The sequence below is a fragment of the Oncorhynchus clarkii genome, chromosome 27 (assembly GCF_045791955.1).
Source record: "Oncorhynchus clarkii lewisi isolate Uvic-CL-2024 chromosome 27, UVic_Ocla_1.0, whole genome shotgun sequence".
Taxonomy (NCBI): domain Eukaryota; kingdom Metazoa; phylum Chordata; class Actinopteri; order Salmoniformes; family Salmonidae; genus Oncorhynchus; species Oncorhynchus clarkii.
The window spans coordinates 15,953,854-15,971,407 of NC_092173.1; the positions used below are offsets into that span (position 1 = coordinate 15,953,854).

Genomic DNA, 17,554 nt, shown 5'->3' on the forward strand with positions numbered 1-17,554 from the left:
TCTATGTAGATTTCTTCTTACAGAATATGTGAATTATTCAACAGGTATCATGTAGATTCACAACACTGGCTCCAGTGTTAGAGATGTGATGTTATTACATGCATTTTGTGCATCAACAGAAAGGGGGCTTTGTTCCCCAAGGGCTGTGTGTGTGTACCTTATGCCGTTCCTCTGGTCGAAAGCTGGAATCATGGAGGCTGGGTGTTCTGACATCAGAGCCACTACCAGCTGAAGAACATCATGGATATTATCATCCTATAGATAGATAGATAGATAGATAGATAGATAGATAGATAGATAGATAGATAGAGAGAGAGAGAGAGAGAGAGAGAGAGAGAGAATTAGAAAAAGAAAGAGAGAGGGATAGAGAAAGGGAGAGAGAGGGGGGTGAGAGATGGAGAGGGATAGAGAAAGGGAGAGAGAGGGGGGTGAGAGATGGAGAGGGATAGAGAAAGGGAGAGAGAGGGGGGTGAGAGATGGAGAGGGATAGAGAAAGGGAGAGAGATGGGGGTGAGAGATGGACAGGGATAGAGAAAGGGAGAGAGAGGGGGTGAGAGATGGAGAGGGATAGAGAAAGGGAGACAGGGAGAGAGTTGGAGAGATTATAGCTCTATACAGTAGATGGACAGACCATCATCAATGGACAGACCTCACAACCCTACACAACTACAGCTCCTGAGTGGTGCAGTGGTCTAAGACACTGCATCTCAGTGCAAGAGTCACTGTCACTGCAGTCCCTGGTTCGAAACCAGGCTAAATCCCATCCGGCCGTGATTCTGAAGGAGCTGCACAATTGGCCCAGCGTATTCAGGGTTTGGCCTGGATAAGACGTAATTATAATGAAGAATCTGTTCTTAACTGACTTGCCAAGTTAAATAACAGTCAAAAAAATTTAACAGCACAGAACCATGGGGGCTTGAAACTCACCTCATGCATGGTTAGCAGGTAGTTCAGGATACTCTGCAGCTCATCTTCCTTCACACCTCGGTCCTAAGAAACGACACACACGTTTTCACACTGACCAAAGAAACAATGTGTTCCTACTATTAACAGAAACAGATGGGAAACTGCCTTAGATTGCTTAGTAAACACTGCAGGTCTGCTATATACTGAAGCTAACGCCAGAGTGTTTGTATGCCAGTATCCAGGAGATAAACGTAGGCATGAGCTATGCTGTTGATGGATAATGATTCTAATTTTGGAACCAGTTGACAAATCCTGGTTTGTGAAATTACTATAATATTGCAGCACGTTCCGTGTTCGTTCCCCAGTCTCCTGTTGTTGTTTACAGTGATGTAAAGTTTAGACACTTCTGAGGAGGAACCAGACTCTCTGCAGGAACAGATTGGAAGTTAATTGCTGTTTGAGCTGTGTGTGTGTGTGTGTGTGTGTGTGTGTGTGTGTGTGTGTGTGTGTGTGCACGCATGTAGCTGATGCTGTTCAGGGTTATAGATATTTTTTATTAGTAGCCATTTTCCCTCCGTTTAAATTCAGTTTATTTCCGTAGTGGCCCCAGGCTGCAGGCCTAGGCTGCTGGGGGTGGTAGTTGTGGCAGAAATGGAGCCTGCTGTCATGTTGTTGAAGCTAAGCAATTGATTTGAACACGACACGGACGGACCTGAACCTGCATGCTGATTGGACCATAATGGTTCCAGAGCAATTACCCATGATGCCTTTCTGGTGGAGATAAACTGTTTTGGTGTGGAGGTGCATGTGTGTGTGTGTGTGTGTGTGTGTGTGTATGTGTGTGTGTGTGTGTGTGCAGTACCTTGAGGATGAGTTGTTTAAGGAACAGCAACATGAAAGCCCTGAGAGAGATGATCTCCTGCTGGGTGGGCCTTGGACCATCTGAGGACAAACACAGACCGAATCACTGGGATCAGTAACGTGCACACACACATACACACAAGTCTGATGTTGACTTCACATCTCGGAGACGATCCATCGCTATCAGAAATTTACAGAGTGCAGTACAAGTCAACAGGGTGCTGTATGCATAACACTGCCAAACCCAGGTGACTGACCAGATATGATATATGACACGTTACAGACGGTTGGTTATTGATTACAGCTGCAGCCCAGCACTATGCTCAGGACTCGGCGGTCCCGTTCTGTGAGCGTGTGTGGCCTACCACTTCGAGGCTGAGCCGTTGATGCTCCTACATGTTTCCACTTCACAATAACAGCACTTACAGTTGACCATGGCCGCTCTAGCAGAGGCAGAGGTTTGACAAACTGACTTGTTGGAAAGGTTGCATCCTATGACGGTGCCATATTATAAGTCACTGAGCTCTTCAGTAAGACCATTATACTGTCAATGTTTGTCTATGGAGATTGCAAGGCTGTGTGCTGCATTTTATACATCTGTCAGCAACGGTTGTGGCCGAAATAGCCGAATCCACTAATTTGAAAGGTTGTCAACATACTGTTCTACATATAGTGTACGTGGACAGGTTTCTGCCACAGAGAGATCAATAACACCAAGCTTTCATTTAAACAATACATATGAGAATGTATCTCCCAGAGTGAGGATAGCTCTGCTGTCAGACACAATGTAACACAACATCTGACTGTCCTGTTTCCCCTCAGAAATCAATGGAACCCCTTCAACACAGGCTCCCTCAGCTCCTTGTCAGACGGATTAATAGAGAGCCATCTGAGAACACAGTACAGAGACAGAACAAGTCGTAGATAACAACATCCTTAAAAACACAGCTGCATCCACATGCTGCATCCAACTTAATCACAACCAATTACATTCATGGACTGTTGATCCTCAGGCTCTCATTGGTTGGTTCAGTCAACCTGCCCTGGGCGTATTGGGCAGGAGGAGTATAAGGTTCACTTTATTGATAAATGATTTATGTTTGTGTTATTAATGCAGAAATCCTTTTTCTCCTCCTCGCTACAGTGAGTCAGTGTGACTCGACTGGTAATTAATCCCATAGCAATCATGACCGTGTGCTTCCTACACACATCCTATTATAGAGACTTAGGAAATTGAACTAATTTTACTTTCACCCTTGGCTTGGTTCAGATAAAGCAGGCAGTAATAGCTTTGGATAATATTTCACAGGGTTGATCAATACTCTATGTTTTCACTGGGAGGATACACAGGTTCTCAGCCATGTGCAAGATGAGACAATATTATGTGTCCAAAATGACACCCTAATCCTTATAGTGCCCTATAGGGCTCTGGTCACAGTAGTGCACTACGTAGGGAATAGGGTGCCACTTGGAATGTAGAAAATATTGTTACGGCTCTTATCCAAATGGATCAGTTCCAGACGCTGGGAGTGTGACCTGAAATTAGAAATGTGACTTCAGAGGATGTGACTACATAAGAGGAGCAGGACCAACAGACTGTGTGTCTAACATAATAATTCAGAGAGAGACAGAGCACGAGAGCGAGAACGAGAGAGAGAGAGTGCAAGGGCGAGAGAGAGAGAGATTGTGTGTGTGCGAGCGCATGTTAGGGATTGAGAGAAATTGAGCCTGCACTGCAGTGGCTGTGTGTGAGAGGTTGATGCATTGGTTTAATTTGATGGCTCTCTATTTACAGACTCCCAGAGAAACCAGCAGCAACATTTCCAGAGACAAAGTGTGTCTGCGTCCCAAATGGCACCTTATTACCTACATTCCATTCCATACATAGTACACTACTTTTTACCTAAGGGCCCTGGTCAAAAGTAGTGGACTATATAGGGAATAGGGTGCCATTTAGGATGTAGCCAGAGTGTACCTGCAACAGCAGCTCCGTTCCAACCACCATCTCTTTGTTCTTATAATTGAACACTTGATTATCTACTAGCTCTCTCCCTATCTCCCTTTATCTCTCTCCATCTCCCTCCCATTCCCTCTCCCTATCTACAGGCAACACCACAGTGCTCTGAGACAAAGGAAAAACAGATCTAATGGAAATAGAAGGATCATAACGTAACCTCCAGGTTCTACGAACCTCAGCAAACAGAACATGGCTACGAACTTCAACAGAACAGAACATGGCTACTAACCTCAACAAACAGAACATGGCTACTAACCTCAACAAACAGAACATGGCTACTAACCTCAACAAACAGAACATGGCTACTAACCTCAACAAACAGAACATGGCTACTAACCTCAACAAACAGAACATGGCTACGAACCTCAACAAACAGAACATGGCTACTAACTTCAACAAACAGAACATGGCTACGAACCTTAAACAGAACATGGCTACGAACTTCAACAAACAGAACATGGCTACTAACCTCAACAAACAGAACATGGCAACGAACCTCAACAAACAGAACATGGCTACTAACCTCAACAAACAGAACATGGCTACGAACCTCAACAAACAGAACATGGCTACTAACCTCAAGAAACAGAACATGGCTACTAACTTCAACAAGCAGAACATGGCTACGAACTTCAACAAATATCTTATACACTAGTACTGTTTGTCTCACTGTTTTTGCAACACATACTAAAGCAAAACAGGCCATGACATTAGTAAGAACAACCAAAACAAACAAACACAATATCTATTATTCATCAACATCAGTAAAAACTGCCCAGAATGTCCAAACCCTTCCCCAGATCAGAATAGAAACGTAGCAGAACGTTCCAGAGCTGTCTCTATATAAAACTCTCCCTTCAACAGACAAACACACTCAGTATCCTACTTCACATAGATCTGTACTGTAGCTCTCCTCAATATTTCATATAGGACTAGTCTGTAGCTCTGGCAACATTCTCCAGCCTACTGCTGATTAATGTTCATGCTGCTTGCTGTTTTCTGGGCTTCATGAGCAATCATTAACCATGTGAACTCTGTCAATAGAGGCTAAGCTGCTGCATCAACTATTCATTACACAGTTAATACACATCTACTTCCTCTGTGGAATAAACTGCACTTCTCTCCAAATGGCACCCTATTCCTTACATAGTGCACTTCTTTTGCCTGGAGCCCTATAGGATGCCATTTGAGACAAAGACCAGGTTCATCAGCACTGTTCTAACCTGACCTGTAGGATACATACAGTACTGCTTCCAACCATATACTGTAGGTCTGTATCAGAACCTGGCCCTCGGAGCCTTCTAAATAGTTTCAGAGAGAAAAAGCTGAGAGAGGAAGAAGACATGACAGTTCAGGGTGACTTTGACTTCCAACACAGCAGACAGCCGCCTCATGGCAGCCTGTTACTACACAGAGAGGAGATGCCTGTCATCTCTGGACCTGTGGTGTGTGAGTGGTGTGTGAGTGGTGTATGAGTGGTGTGTGAGTGGTGTGTGTGTGTTTACCCAGTCCTTTAGGTGTAATGCCACTGCTGGCCTCAGGGTTACAGGTCCAGTAGTAGTACTTCAGACTGTGCATCAGCTGCAGCACAGTCCCAATACGACGGATGGTGTTGTAGATGGTTGCTGTGCCGATAAACTCTGCAGACAGGTATGTGTACAGAGAGAGCTGGACCTGAGGGGAGAGTACACACACGCATGAATGCGAGTACACACACGCATGAATGCGCGCACAAACACACAAACAAACAAACCATGAACCTATACCCAGTGATTCTACATTAATATCGCTATCAGGTATAATCATTTATAACCCACTCCAGGCTGCTCAAAGTATTACATTAAGGCTGTGAACGGAATTAAAGAGGTTCAAGCTGAGCTGAGCCCATCACCCTCCATGCAGGTGTAGAACAGAGAGCGAGACAGGCTGCTGTTGCTCACCATACATCACACTCATTAGAACCCACTATAATAGCCTCCTCTCATCACCCCCCTCTCCGTCTCTCCGCTGTGCTCTGTTCAGGCTCATTAATACAGCCTCTGTAATTAGCAATAGACTGGACTATAATCCTACACAGTCCCTCTACAGCATTTACTCCATCTAACAGAGAGGAGATATCTAAAAGTGCTCCAAGCCAGTTCTCTCTCCCTCTCTCTCATCGGCATGACGTAACATTGAACATATTGCCAAAGTTTACTTTGGAGATTTACAATATTAACATAATTAAAATAATAATAATCAATATTGTCCACGGGAACACAGTAACAACAATCTCTCTCGCTCGCTCTCTGCTCAATGTGAGAGGAGTGTGTGTGGGGGTCTGAGGATGTCCTCCAGAGACTCTCTCAACCACAACTCCTGAGACATTTTTCCCCTCAGCTGTTGTGTGTTTATTCATAAGAGCCACCAGCAGCGGTGTCAGTGAGGAGAATGGATTCTCCACACAACCCAGCTCCTCTGATCCGCCTCATCCACTTCTTCACGGGTTATTATGTGTTTTCACTCTTTGACTTTCAATACTTATCAGGGTTGAGGAGCTGATTGTGACAGCTGGCAGTAAACCTGAGTCAGTGGTGCAGCCTTCAATACAGAGGAGAAAATATCCACTAATATCAGGACCCTGTTGTGTTACATAATGGATCATGGTAGAAGTGAGTAACGCTCTAAACAGTCTTCAGCGAGTCAGAACTCAGGTGGGTTACCATGGAGCTACCTGGACCCAGTGGAACCAGATTGGGTGGTGGTGTGGGGATGGAGCTTACCATGGTGGGGGTGTCGGACAGGGCTTACCTTGGCGGGGGTGTGTATCCAGATGGCTGCGTTGAACAGGATGTGGTCACAGAGCTGTTTGAGGAGTGGCGCTCCATGGGTTAACCCATCCAGGTACTTAGCGAAGGACAGGAACTGCTCCAGGACCGCACGAGTGATGTGGACCCTGGAGGACTGAGGGCACAGGGAATGGTCAGACCACTGGATATTCAATCAATCAATCAACCTAGTCAACCAATCAATCAATCAATAATAATAAGCAAACCATAGTTGAATAGAGGGTTTACTTGCCTGTTTTAGCATGGGCAGTGCCATCGAGGAGTTTCACCATTTTGAAGTAATCAACTGGGATGTATAGACATTTCACCAAACAAGCCAAGTTTGAGAGCATTTGACTGAGCATCCAGGAGTCTTTCTGTTATTATTGTTGTCTGTCAAAATGTCTCCTGACCAGGTACAGGTAGTCTCTCCTAATATTCTAGCTGTGGTATAAACAGATCTAAACCAGATGGTAGGATGGTGTGAGTGTGTGAGAGTTGGCAGCGGGAGAGAGAGGAGAGAAAGAGAGAGAGACAGAGAGAGAGAGAAAGGGATAAAGTGCTTCCCCTGTCGGGCCCCTGTTACAGCCACCTGTTCCTGGCCCTGAGATCTGGGCTCTGCTGGACTCTGATGGATAGATGTCAGGATGCTACAGGACAGTCTGTCTGCATCCAAAAAGGCCCCATAGGGCTCTGGTCAAAAGAAGTGCACTATGTTGGGAATAGGATGCCATTTTGGACACAGCCTGACAGCAGCTGGCTGGGGAAGCAGTGAGACGACATACCCTTCAAAACACAAAGTGGATTCTTCTTCCAAATCTCTTCCTCACCTCTGTGCCTCTCTGCTCTGTTCTTTGATCTGTGGTTTGATCTTATCAGTCCGAGGCCTACTGGGCTCCATGTTTCAAACAGCATTACAGAGTCCATCTGACTGGCTGATGCCCTGTTGTGTCCCTGTCTGTTTCAGTACCATGGATCTAATTCTGGTCCTTTTCTGATATCCTTGGACTGAGAGTGAGGAGTAAAGAGGCTTTTGAACTACAGAATATTAAAGGACATTGGTTGAAAGATATCAATCTATAAATAACTGTCATCAGCTGTTGCCTGGCACACCATAGAAAGTAAGAACGGGTAAACTTAAATTGCACTCTACTCCCTATATAGTGCACTACCTTTTGACCAGAGCTCTATTAGTGTCATGCCCTGACCATAGAGAGCCCTCGGGGTCAGGGCATGACACTAATGGTGTAATAGGTCAGAGCGGGACTAGGGAGGTTTTCTAGTTATTATAGTTCTATGTTGGTGTGTGAGTATGGTTCCCAATTGGAGGCAGCTGAATATCGTTTTGGGGATCATACTTAGTGTGTCCCTTTTCCCATCTGCGTTGTGGGATATTGTTTTGTTTAGTGCATATGTGCGCTACGTACTGCACGTTCGTTAATTCTTTATTGTTTTAAGTTTCACTGTAATAAATATGTGGAACTCTACTCACGCTGCGCCTTGGTCCACTCATTATGTATACGACAAACGTGACAGAATATCCCACCACTACAGGACCAAGCAGCGTGCCCAGGAGGTAAAGGAGAGTTGGACATGGGAGGAAATACTGGGTGGATGCGAGATCATTCCTTGGCGGGAATCGCCAGGAGTATAGGAGGACAGCGATGACGCCGGGGTCCACAGCCACAAACAGCCCAAGGGCAACCCCAAATTATTTTTTGGGAAGGGGGGGCACAAGGGGCGGTCGGCTGAGCCGAGGAGAGAGCCAGAGACCGTCTGGGAGTCGATGGAGCAATTGGAGGAGGGAGATTGCAGAGAGATGTTGGTTAGGTGTATTCTGCAGCGCACTCGCCCTGAAGAGCATGTCATCAGTCCGGTGAAACCTGTGCCGGCTACACGCACCAGGCCTCCAGTGCGCCTCCCCAGCCCGGTACGTCCTGTGCCGGCTCCCCGCACTAACCCTAAAGAGCGTGTCACCAGCCCTGAGTCTCCAGCGATGGTCTACAGCCCAGAGCTTCCAGCGACAGTTCACGGCCCAGAGCTTCCTGCACCGGTGCACAGTTCAGGCACGGTGTCCAGTCCCACTCCATGGCCGGAGCCTTCCTCTGCACCGGTGCTCAGTCCAGGCACGGTGTCCAGTCCCGCTCCATGGCCTGAGCCTTCCTCTGCACCGGTGCTCAGTCCAGGCACGGCGTCCAGTCCCGCTCCATGGCCGGAGTCTTCCTCTGCACTGGTGCCCGGTCCAAGCACGGCATCCAGTCCTGCTCCATGGCCGGAGTCTTCCTCTGCACCGGTTCTCAGTCCAGGCACGGCGTCCAGTCCCGCTCCATGGCCGGAGTCTTCCTCTGAGCTGTTGCCTGGTCCGGGCACGGCATTCAGCCCGACTTCATGGCCGGATCCGCGGTCTGAGCGGTGCTACGTCCCGCACCGGAGCTGCCACCGGCGCTAGTTGCCACCGACGCTAGTTGCCCACCCCATCTAGGTTCAGGTTTTTGCGGTCGGAGTCCGCACCTTTGTGGGGGGTACTGTCACGCCCTGACCATAGAGAGCCCTCGGTTTTTTCTATGGTGTAATAGCGTGACTAGGTTTTTTTTCTAGTTATTATAGTTCTATGTTGGTGTGTGAGTATGGTTCCCAATTGGAGACAGCTGAATATCGTTGCCTCTAATTGGGGATCATACTTAGTGTGTCCCTTTTCCCATCTGCGTTGTGGGATATTGTTTTGTTTAGTGCATATGTGCGCTACGTACTGCACGTTCGTTAGTTCTTTGTTGTTTTTAAGTTTCACTGTAATAAATATGTGGAACTCTACTCACGCTACGCCTTGGTCCACTTATTTAAACGACAATCGTGACAATTAGGCCAAACCAAACCCTGTAGATTTGGTCAACTGTAGTGCACTATATGGGGAATAGCGTGCCATTTGAGGTACAAGCTATGAAGTATTGATTTAATTGATTGATTTTGATTGATTGATTGGATCATTAAAAACCCATATAGACACAACATCAAAGCAAAGCAGGACATGCATTCAAAACTATGGAAGATGACAAAGAGACCATGCCTTATCTCCAGTGTGATTTATGGTTTAGGTTAGAGTTTCTACCTTCTCCAGCAGAAACCCGATTACAAGGAATCCTTTCCCTCCCAGCATCTGTTCCTGCATCGCCACTGAGCTCTTCAACAGGTCAACCAGGAACACCAGGAGGGTGGCACTGCAACACACATACACACAGGATTATAAGGATATGGACACACATCAGGAGGTGTGCAGGAGTACGCAAATAAAAAGCCAAATGTGTCAAAATGTAGATAAATTGCTCCTCTACTGTGCAATACCATCATTATATCATACAGTATGGTGGTCCTGGGAATGTCTGTGTCTCAGTAGTGTAGATTCTCCTTTACCATCTCTAGGCAAACCTTGTTCCTCTGATTATCCTACCAGTCAGGTAGTCGAGAGGGAAAATTATATAAGGCAGCAGCAGAATTGGAGAGAGACAGACAGAGGATAGGCTAATTCAAGGTCATCTTCTAAGGAAGTCAGCAATCAGCTAGAGACTGTATATCCTAACCCCCCAGCTCCCAGCCTCATCTCCTAGCCACAGACTCATCTCCTAGGCCCAGACTCATCTCCTAGGCCCAGACTCATCTCCTAGGCCCAGACTCATATGGCCCCAGCCTTCTCTCCTTGCCCCAACTCCCTGCCTCATGTTCTAGCCCCAGACTCATCTCCTAGTCCCAGCGCCTAGCCTCATCTCCTAGCCCCAGCCTTCTCTCCTATCCCCAGCGCCCAGCCTCATCTCCTAGCCCCAGCCTTCTCTCCTAGCCCCAGACTTCTCTCCTAGCTTCACCCCCAGCCTCATCTCCTAGCCCCAGCCTTCTCTCCTAGCCCCAGCCCCAGCCTCATCTCCTAGCCCCAGCCTCATCTCCTAGCCCCAGTCTTCTCTCCTAGCCCCAGCCTCATCTCCTAGCCCAGCCTAATCTCCTAGCCCCAGCCTTCTCTCCTAGCCCAGCCTAATCTCCTAGCCCCGCCTAATCTCCTAGCCCCAGCCTTCTCTCCTAGCCCAGCCTAATCTCCTAGCCCAGCCTAATCTCCTAGCCCAGCCTTCTCTCCTAGCCCCAGCCTAATCTCCTATCCCCAGCCTTCTCTCCTAGCCCAGCCTAATCTCATAGCCCAGCCTTCTCTCCTAGCCACGGCCTCATCTCCTAGCCCAGCCTAATCTCCTAGCCCAGCCTTCTCTCCTAGCCCCAGCCTCATCTCCTAGCCCAGCCTAATCTCCTAGCCCAGCCTTCTCTCCTAGCCCCTGCCTCATCCCCTAGTTCCAGCCTTCTCTCCTAGCTCCAGCCTTCTCTCCTAGCTCCAGCCTCATCTCCTAGTTTCAGCCTTCTCTCCTAGCCCCAGCCTAATCTCCTAGCCCCAGCCTTCTCTCCTAGCCCAGCCTAATCTCCTAGCCCAGCCTAATCTCCTAGCCCCAAACCTCATATTGTAGCCCCAGCCCATCCTAGTCCATTTATCAGTCTCTAATGCCAAAGACATGGTGTCCTCTGAGAAGAAGTGGAGGGGCTGTTTACTGCTGCATTGGGGTCAGTTACTGTCTTCGTAGTGGGTCCCTCAGTTAAAGCCTGTCCTGGCAGAGTGACTGTGTCTTGGCAGTATGACAGAGGCTCTCTCTGACACTCGCTAATCCGCTTTCCTCCCATCCTCCAGAGGGACTCTCTCCAGGCCCAGACACATCACAATGGCACAATGATGAGCACACAGCTCTGCAGGACAAGAGCCAGTGTAGTGGGGAGAGATGATGACCTTCTTAGACTCTGGACACAGACTACGTATGCAACTGGCTGGCGACAGCCCACCGTGTTGTCAATCACGATTAATGGCATTAATTCAATTCAACAGGCTTTATTGGCATGGGAAACATATGTTTACATTGCCAAAGCAAGTGAAATAGATAATAAGCAAAAGTGAAATAAACAATACAAAATTAACAGTAAACACTCACAAAAGTTTCAAAGGAATAGAGACATTTCAAATGTCATATTATGTCTATATACAGTGTTGTAACGATGTGCATATTAGTACAAACAGGGGAAATAAAAAACATAAATATGGGTTGTATTTACATTGCTGTTTGTTCTTCATTGGTTGCCCTTTTCTTGTGGCAACAGGTCACAAATCGTGTTGCTGTTATGGCACACTGTGGTATTTCACCCAACAGATGTGAATTTATCAAAATTGGACATGTTTTGGAATTCTTTGTGGGTCTGTGTAATCTGATGGAAATACTGTATGCGTCTCTAATATGGTCATACATTTGGCAGGAGGTTAGGAAGTGAAGCTCAGCTTCCACCTCATTTTGTGGGCAGTGTGCACATACTGTCTTCTCTTGGGGCGGCAGGTAGCCTAGTGGTTAGAGTGTTGGGCCAGTAAATGGAATGTTGCTGGATCGAATCCCTGAGCTGACAAGGTAAAAATATGTTGTTCTGCCCCTAAGCAAGGCAGTTAACCCACTGTTCCCTGGGCGCCGAAGACATGGATGTCGATTAAGGCACCTCTCTGGTTAAACGTTGAAACCACATTTTGGTTGGATACATTCATTTGGAAAACTCACTAGGTATCCCTCTTGAGAGCCAGGTCTGCCTATGGCGGCTTCTCTCAATAGCAAGGCTGTGCTCACTGAGTCTGTACATAGTCAAAGCTTTCTTTAATTGTTTGGGTCAGTCACAGTGATCAGGTTTTCTGCCACTATGTACTCACTGTTTAGGGCCAAATAGCATTCCATGTTGCTCTGTTTTATTGGTCAATTATTTCCGAAGTATCAAGTAATTATATTTTTGTCATGATTTGGTTGGGTCTAATTGTGTTTCTGTCCTGGGGCTCTGTGGGGTCGGTTTATGTTTGTGAACAGAGCCCCAGGACCAGCTTGCTAAAGGGGACTCTTCTCTAGGTTAATCTGTCTGTATGTGATGGCTTTGTTATGGAAGGTTTGGGAATTGCTTTCTTTTAGGTGGTTGTAGAATCACTTTTCCCACATTTTGTTATGTTCCAGCCTTGTTCTAAAATGGATGAAATAATTTTTTCCCTATCAATCTACACACGATACCCGATAATGACAAAGCAAAAAAATTTTGCAAATGTATGACACTACTATGTATGACACTTGGCACACCTGTATTTGGGGAGTTTCTCCCATTCTTCTCTGCAGATCCTCTCAAGCTCTATCAGGTTGGATGGGAAGTGTTGCTGCACAGCGATTTTCAGGTCTCTCCAGAGATGTTCGATCTGGTTCAAGTCTGGGATCTGGCTGGGACACTCAAAGACATTCAGAGATATGTCCCGAAGCCACTCCTGCATTATTTTGGCTGTGTGCTTAGGGTCGTTGTACGGATGGAAGGTGAACCTTCGCCCCAGTCTGAGCTCCTGAGGGCTCTGGGGCAGGTTTTCATCAAGGGTCTCTCTGTACTTTGCTCCGTTCATCTTTCCCTCGATCCTGACTAGTCTCCCAGTCCCTGCTGCTGAAAAACATCCCCACAGCATGATGCTGCCACCACCATGCGTCACCGTATTAGCCAGGTGATGAGCGGTGTCTGGTTTCCTCCAGACGTGACGCTTGGCATTCAGGCCAAAGAGTTCAATCTTGGTTTCATCAGACCAGAGAATCTTGTTTCTCATGGTCTGAGAGTGCTTTAGGCGCCTTTTGGCAAACTCCAAGTGGGCTGTCATGTGCCTTTTACTGAGGAGTGGCTTCCGTCTGGCCACTCTACTAGAAAGGCCTGATTGGTAGAGTGATGCAGAGATGGTTGTCATTCTGGAAAGTTCTCCCATCTCCACAGAACAACTCTGTCAGAGTGACTACTGGGTTCTTGGTCACCTCCCTGACCAAGGCCCTTCTCCCCCGATTGCTCAGTTTGGCCGGGTGGCCAGATCTAGGAAGAGTCTTGGTGGTTCCACACTTATTCCATTTAACAATGATGGAGGCTGCTGTGTTCTTGGGGACCTTCAATGCTGCCAAAAAAATGTGGTACCCTTCCCAAGATCTGTACCTTGACACAATCCTGTCTCAGAGTTCTACGGACAATTCCTCCGAGCTACATTTGCAAACATGTCTAAAAACTTGCTTTCACTTTGTCATTATGGGGTATTGTGTGTAGATTGATCTGGAATTATTTTTATTGAATCCATTTTAGAATAAACCTGTGGAAAAAGTGAAGGGGTCTGAATACTTTCCAAATGCACTGTATATGTTGAAGAGGGTGTTGCTCAAGCTGCATCCCTGTCTCACCCCACAGCCCTGCGGAAAGAAATGTGTCAGTTTTTTGCCAATTTTAACTGCACTCTTGTTGTTTGTGTACATGGATTTTATAATGTTGTATGTTTTACCTCCAACACCGCTTTCCATCAATTTGTATAGCAGACCCTCATTGAGGGTCAAAATCTTTTTGGAAATTGCCTTTGTTTTGGTTTGTTTGTTAGTCTATTAGGGTATGCAGGGTGAATACGTGATCTGTCATATGGTAATTTGGTAAAAAGCTAATTTGACATTTGCTCAGTGCATTGTTTTCACTGAGGAAATGTACGAGTCTGCTGTTAATGATAATGCAGAGGATTTTTTCAAGGTTGCTGTTGACGCATATCCCCCAGTAGTTATTGGGGTCAAAATTGTATCCACTTTAATGGATTGGGGTGATCAGTCCTTGGTTCCAAATATTGGGGAAGATGCCAGAGATGAGGATGATGTTAAAGAGTTTAAGTATAGCCAATTGGAATTTGTGGTCTGTATATCTTATAATTTCCTTCAGGATACCATCAACACCACAGGACTTTTTGGTTTGGAGGGTTTGTATTTTGTTTTGTAGTTTATTCAATCTAGAGAAATAACCATGTTTTACCATTTCAAAGAGTGAGGTACATCCTTGCTCGCGCCTTCAACCCTGGGCAGAACATTCATTCCCATGAAGTACAGGAGAAGCCATTTGGTTCCCTCCGCCCTCAAGGTTGAAAGCGATTCAAATTGGACCTGACCTTGTATTATTATCATGTTTGGAGAGTTCAAAGAGTTGAAAAGTTTGATAAGTCTTGTTGTACTGTACATGTTCTGATTGATGTCTTTTCAGAAAGACTGGTCAGAATTGTATGATTGACTGATCGCTGATCAGATAAAAGGGAAAAGGGAGGGGGATACCTAGTCAGTTTTACAACTGAACGCCTTCAACTGAAAACTGTTTTCACATTTAACCCAACCCATCTGAATCAGAGAGGTGTTTGGTGCTGCTTTAATCGCCATCCACGTCTTCAGCGCCCAGGGAAAGGTGGGTTAACTGCCTTGCTCAGGGGCAGAACGACAGATTTTTACCTTGTCAGCTCTTGGATTCGACCCAGCAACCTTTCGGTTACAGGGCAGCTTCCTGGTGCCCTGTCGTTACACTAACATTTACGAGTTTGATAATTAGATTAGAATCCGGTTGTGATGTCCTTCCTTTTGTTTTCCCCCAGAAAAATGCAAAGGAATGTTAATTCAGGTGACTTTATGTTTTACCAAGGATAAAAGATCGGAGTCTCTTTTGGTTCATCGAGGCCTTGTTTGCAAGCTCAATGTGTGTACAGACACACATTAGACTTTTTCTCTTAGAGGTCATTCTAAAAGACCCATATAAGTGTTATTTCTGTAACACATTTACCCTTTTTTATTCTGTATAATGTATTTCATGTATACTGTAATTGAGTTTTAATTCATTCGTGACTAATACATCTGTTAGTTGATTTGAGTAAATGCATTCCTCATTTATAGAGTAACTGTTTGATTTAATTTACGTTCACAATTTAGTAGGACAATCTGGAAATCTTAAATTTACAGAGTTAATTGTAGAGTTAATCACACATCACATATCATATGTTTGGGTCCTAACTTTGCATCCCTGCGTTAAGGTTAAGTCATCAGTTAGTTTAGTGGTAGACTCACTAGAATAGGCAGTCACTCAGAGTTCACTAGCTGGCTTGGCTGGGCTGGAACACTACCCATCAGGCTTAACCCAGGGCAGGGCTGGGACTACACTACCCAGTAGGCTTAGCCCTGGCTGCACCAGATAGAGGGCCAGAGGCAGAGCAGAGCCTGACTCAGAGCTGCTGTGTGTGTGTTTCTCCCCAGTGTGGTCTCTGTCACTGAGCTAATTCAGGATTATGGCTGAGCTCTGATTGGAACAGGGCTCAGTGGAGCGCTCTGATAAGGACAACGCTGGACCTTCAGGACAAGGATCAGCAGGAAGGGGTAAATTAGAAAGTTGATTCTCAACATTCTCATAGTAGAACTCAGACACTTACTTGAAGATGTCAGAAACTTCATGTACTCACCAGACGGTAGTCTCCAGCTGGGTCTCATGGTGCTGGTAGTTGTGCTGGTCGTTGGGTTGATGGTAGTCCAGCTGAGAGAAGAGAGGGAACAGCACCTGGATCCCTCCTATTGAGTGGATGGCACTGTGGATGGAGTGGGTCACTATGGCCTTCACATCCTACCAGGGAACAATACAGTGTTAGTTTACTGTAAACTAATTAACTTAATTAAACACATATTAAAAGGACATGGTGTGAGACTAACCTGTTTTATAGGGACATGGGGGAGACTAACCTGTTTTATAAGGACATGAGGTGAGACTAACCTGTTTCATAAGGACATGGGGGAGACTAACCTGTTATATAAGGACATGGGGTGAGACTAACCTGTTTTATAAGGACATGGGGTGAGACTAACCTGTTTTATAAGGACATGGGGTGAGTCTAACCTGTTTTATAAGGACATGGGGGAGACTAACCTGTTTTATAAGGACATGGGGGAGACTAACCTGTTTTATAAGGACATGAGGTGAGACTAACCTGTTTCATAAGGACATGGGGTGAGACTAACCTGTTTTATAAGGGCATGAGGTGAGACTAACCTGTTTTATAAGGACATGGGGGGAGACTAACCTGTTTTATAAGGGCATGAGGTGAGACTAACCTGTTTTATAAGGACATGGGGGGAGACTAACCTGTTTTATAAGGACATGGGGTGAGACTAACCTGTTTTATAAGGACATGAGGTGAGACTAACCTGTTTCATAAGGACATGGGGTGAGACTAACCTGTTTTATAAGGACATGGGGGGAGACTAACCTGTTTTATAAGGACATGGGGGGAGACTAACCTGTTTTATAAGGACATGAGGTGAGACTAACCTGTTTCATAAGGACATGGGGTGAGACTAACCTGTTTTATAAGGGCATGAGGTGAGACTAACCTGTTTTATAAGGACATGAGGTGAGACTAACCTGTTTCATAAGGACATGAGGTCCTAACCTGTTTTATAAGGACATGGGGTGAGACTAACCTGTTTCATAAGGACATGGGGTGAGACTAACCTGTTTTATAAGGACATGAGGTGAGACTAACCTGTTTTATAAGGACATGGGGGAGACTAACCAGTTTTATAAGGACATGGGGTGAGACTAACCTGTTTTATAAGGACATGGGGGGAGACTAACCTGTTTTATAAGGACATGGGGTGAGACTAACCTGTTTTATAAGGACATGAGGTGAGACTAACCTGTTTTATAAGGACATGGGGGGAGACTAACCTGTTTTATAAGGACATGGGGTGAGACTAACCTGTTTTATAAGGACATGGGGTGAGACTAACCTGTTTTATAAGGACATGGGCGGAGACTAACCTATTTTATAAGGACATGGGGTGAGACTAACCTGTTTTATAAGGACATGGGGTGAGAGTAACCTGTTTTATAAGCACATGGGGTGAGACTAACCTGTTTTATAAGGACATGGGGTGAGACTAACCTGTTTTATAAGGACATGGGGTGAGACTAACCTGTTTTATAAGGACATGGGGTGAGACTAACCTGTTTTATAAGGACATAGGGTGAGACTAACCTGTTTTATAAGGACATGGGGTGAGAGTTACAGTTACCGGTC

The 17,554-nt window shown here is 45.9% G+C and overlaps 1 protein-coding gene across 1 annotated transcript in view; it reads right to left on the reverse strand.

Annotated features, from left to right (window-relative positions):
• The window catches only part of LOC139385439 (neurobeachin-like), a 346,644-nt gene that overhangs the window by 236,717 nt on the left and 92,373 nt on the right, over nucleotides 1-17,554 (reverse strand). Inside the window, exons 10-16 of the mRNA XM_071130488.1 lie at nucleotides 15,944-16,101; nucleotides 9,698-9,806; nucleotides 6,575-6,727; nucleotides 5,290-5,458; nucleotides 1,769-1,848; nucleotides 928-990; nucleotides 158-255 (exon numbers count right to left, since the gene is read on the reverse strand). Coding sequence (XP_070986589.1) covers nucleotides 158-255; nucleotides 928-990; nucleotides 1,769-1,848; nucleotides 5,290-5,458; nucleotides 6,575-6,727; nucleotides 9,698-9,806; nucleotides 15,944-16,101 — 830 coding nt within the window. The remainder of the gene's footprint in view (nucleotides 1-157; nucleotides 256-927; nucleotides 991-1,768; nucleotides 1,849-5,289; nucleotides 5,459-6,574; nucleotides 6,728-9,697; nucleotides 9,807-15,943; nucleotides 16,102-17,554) is intronic.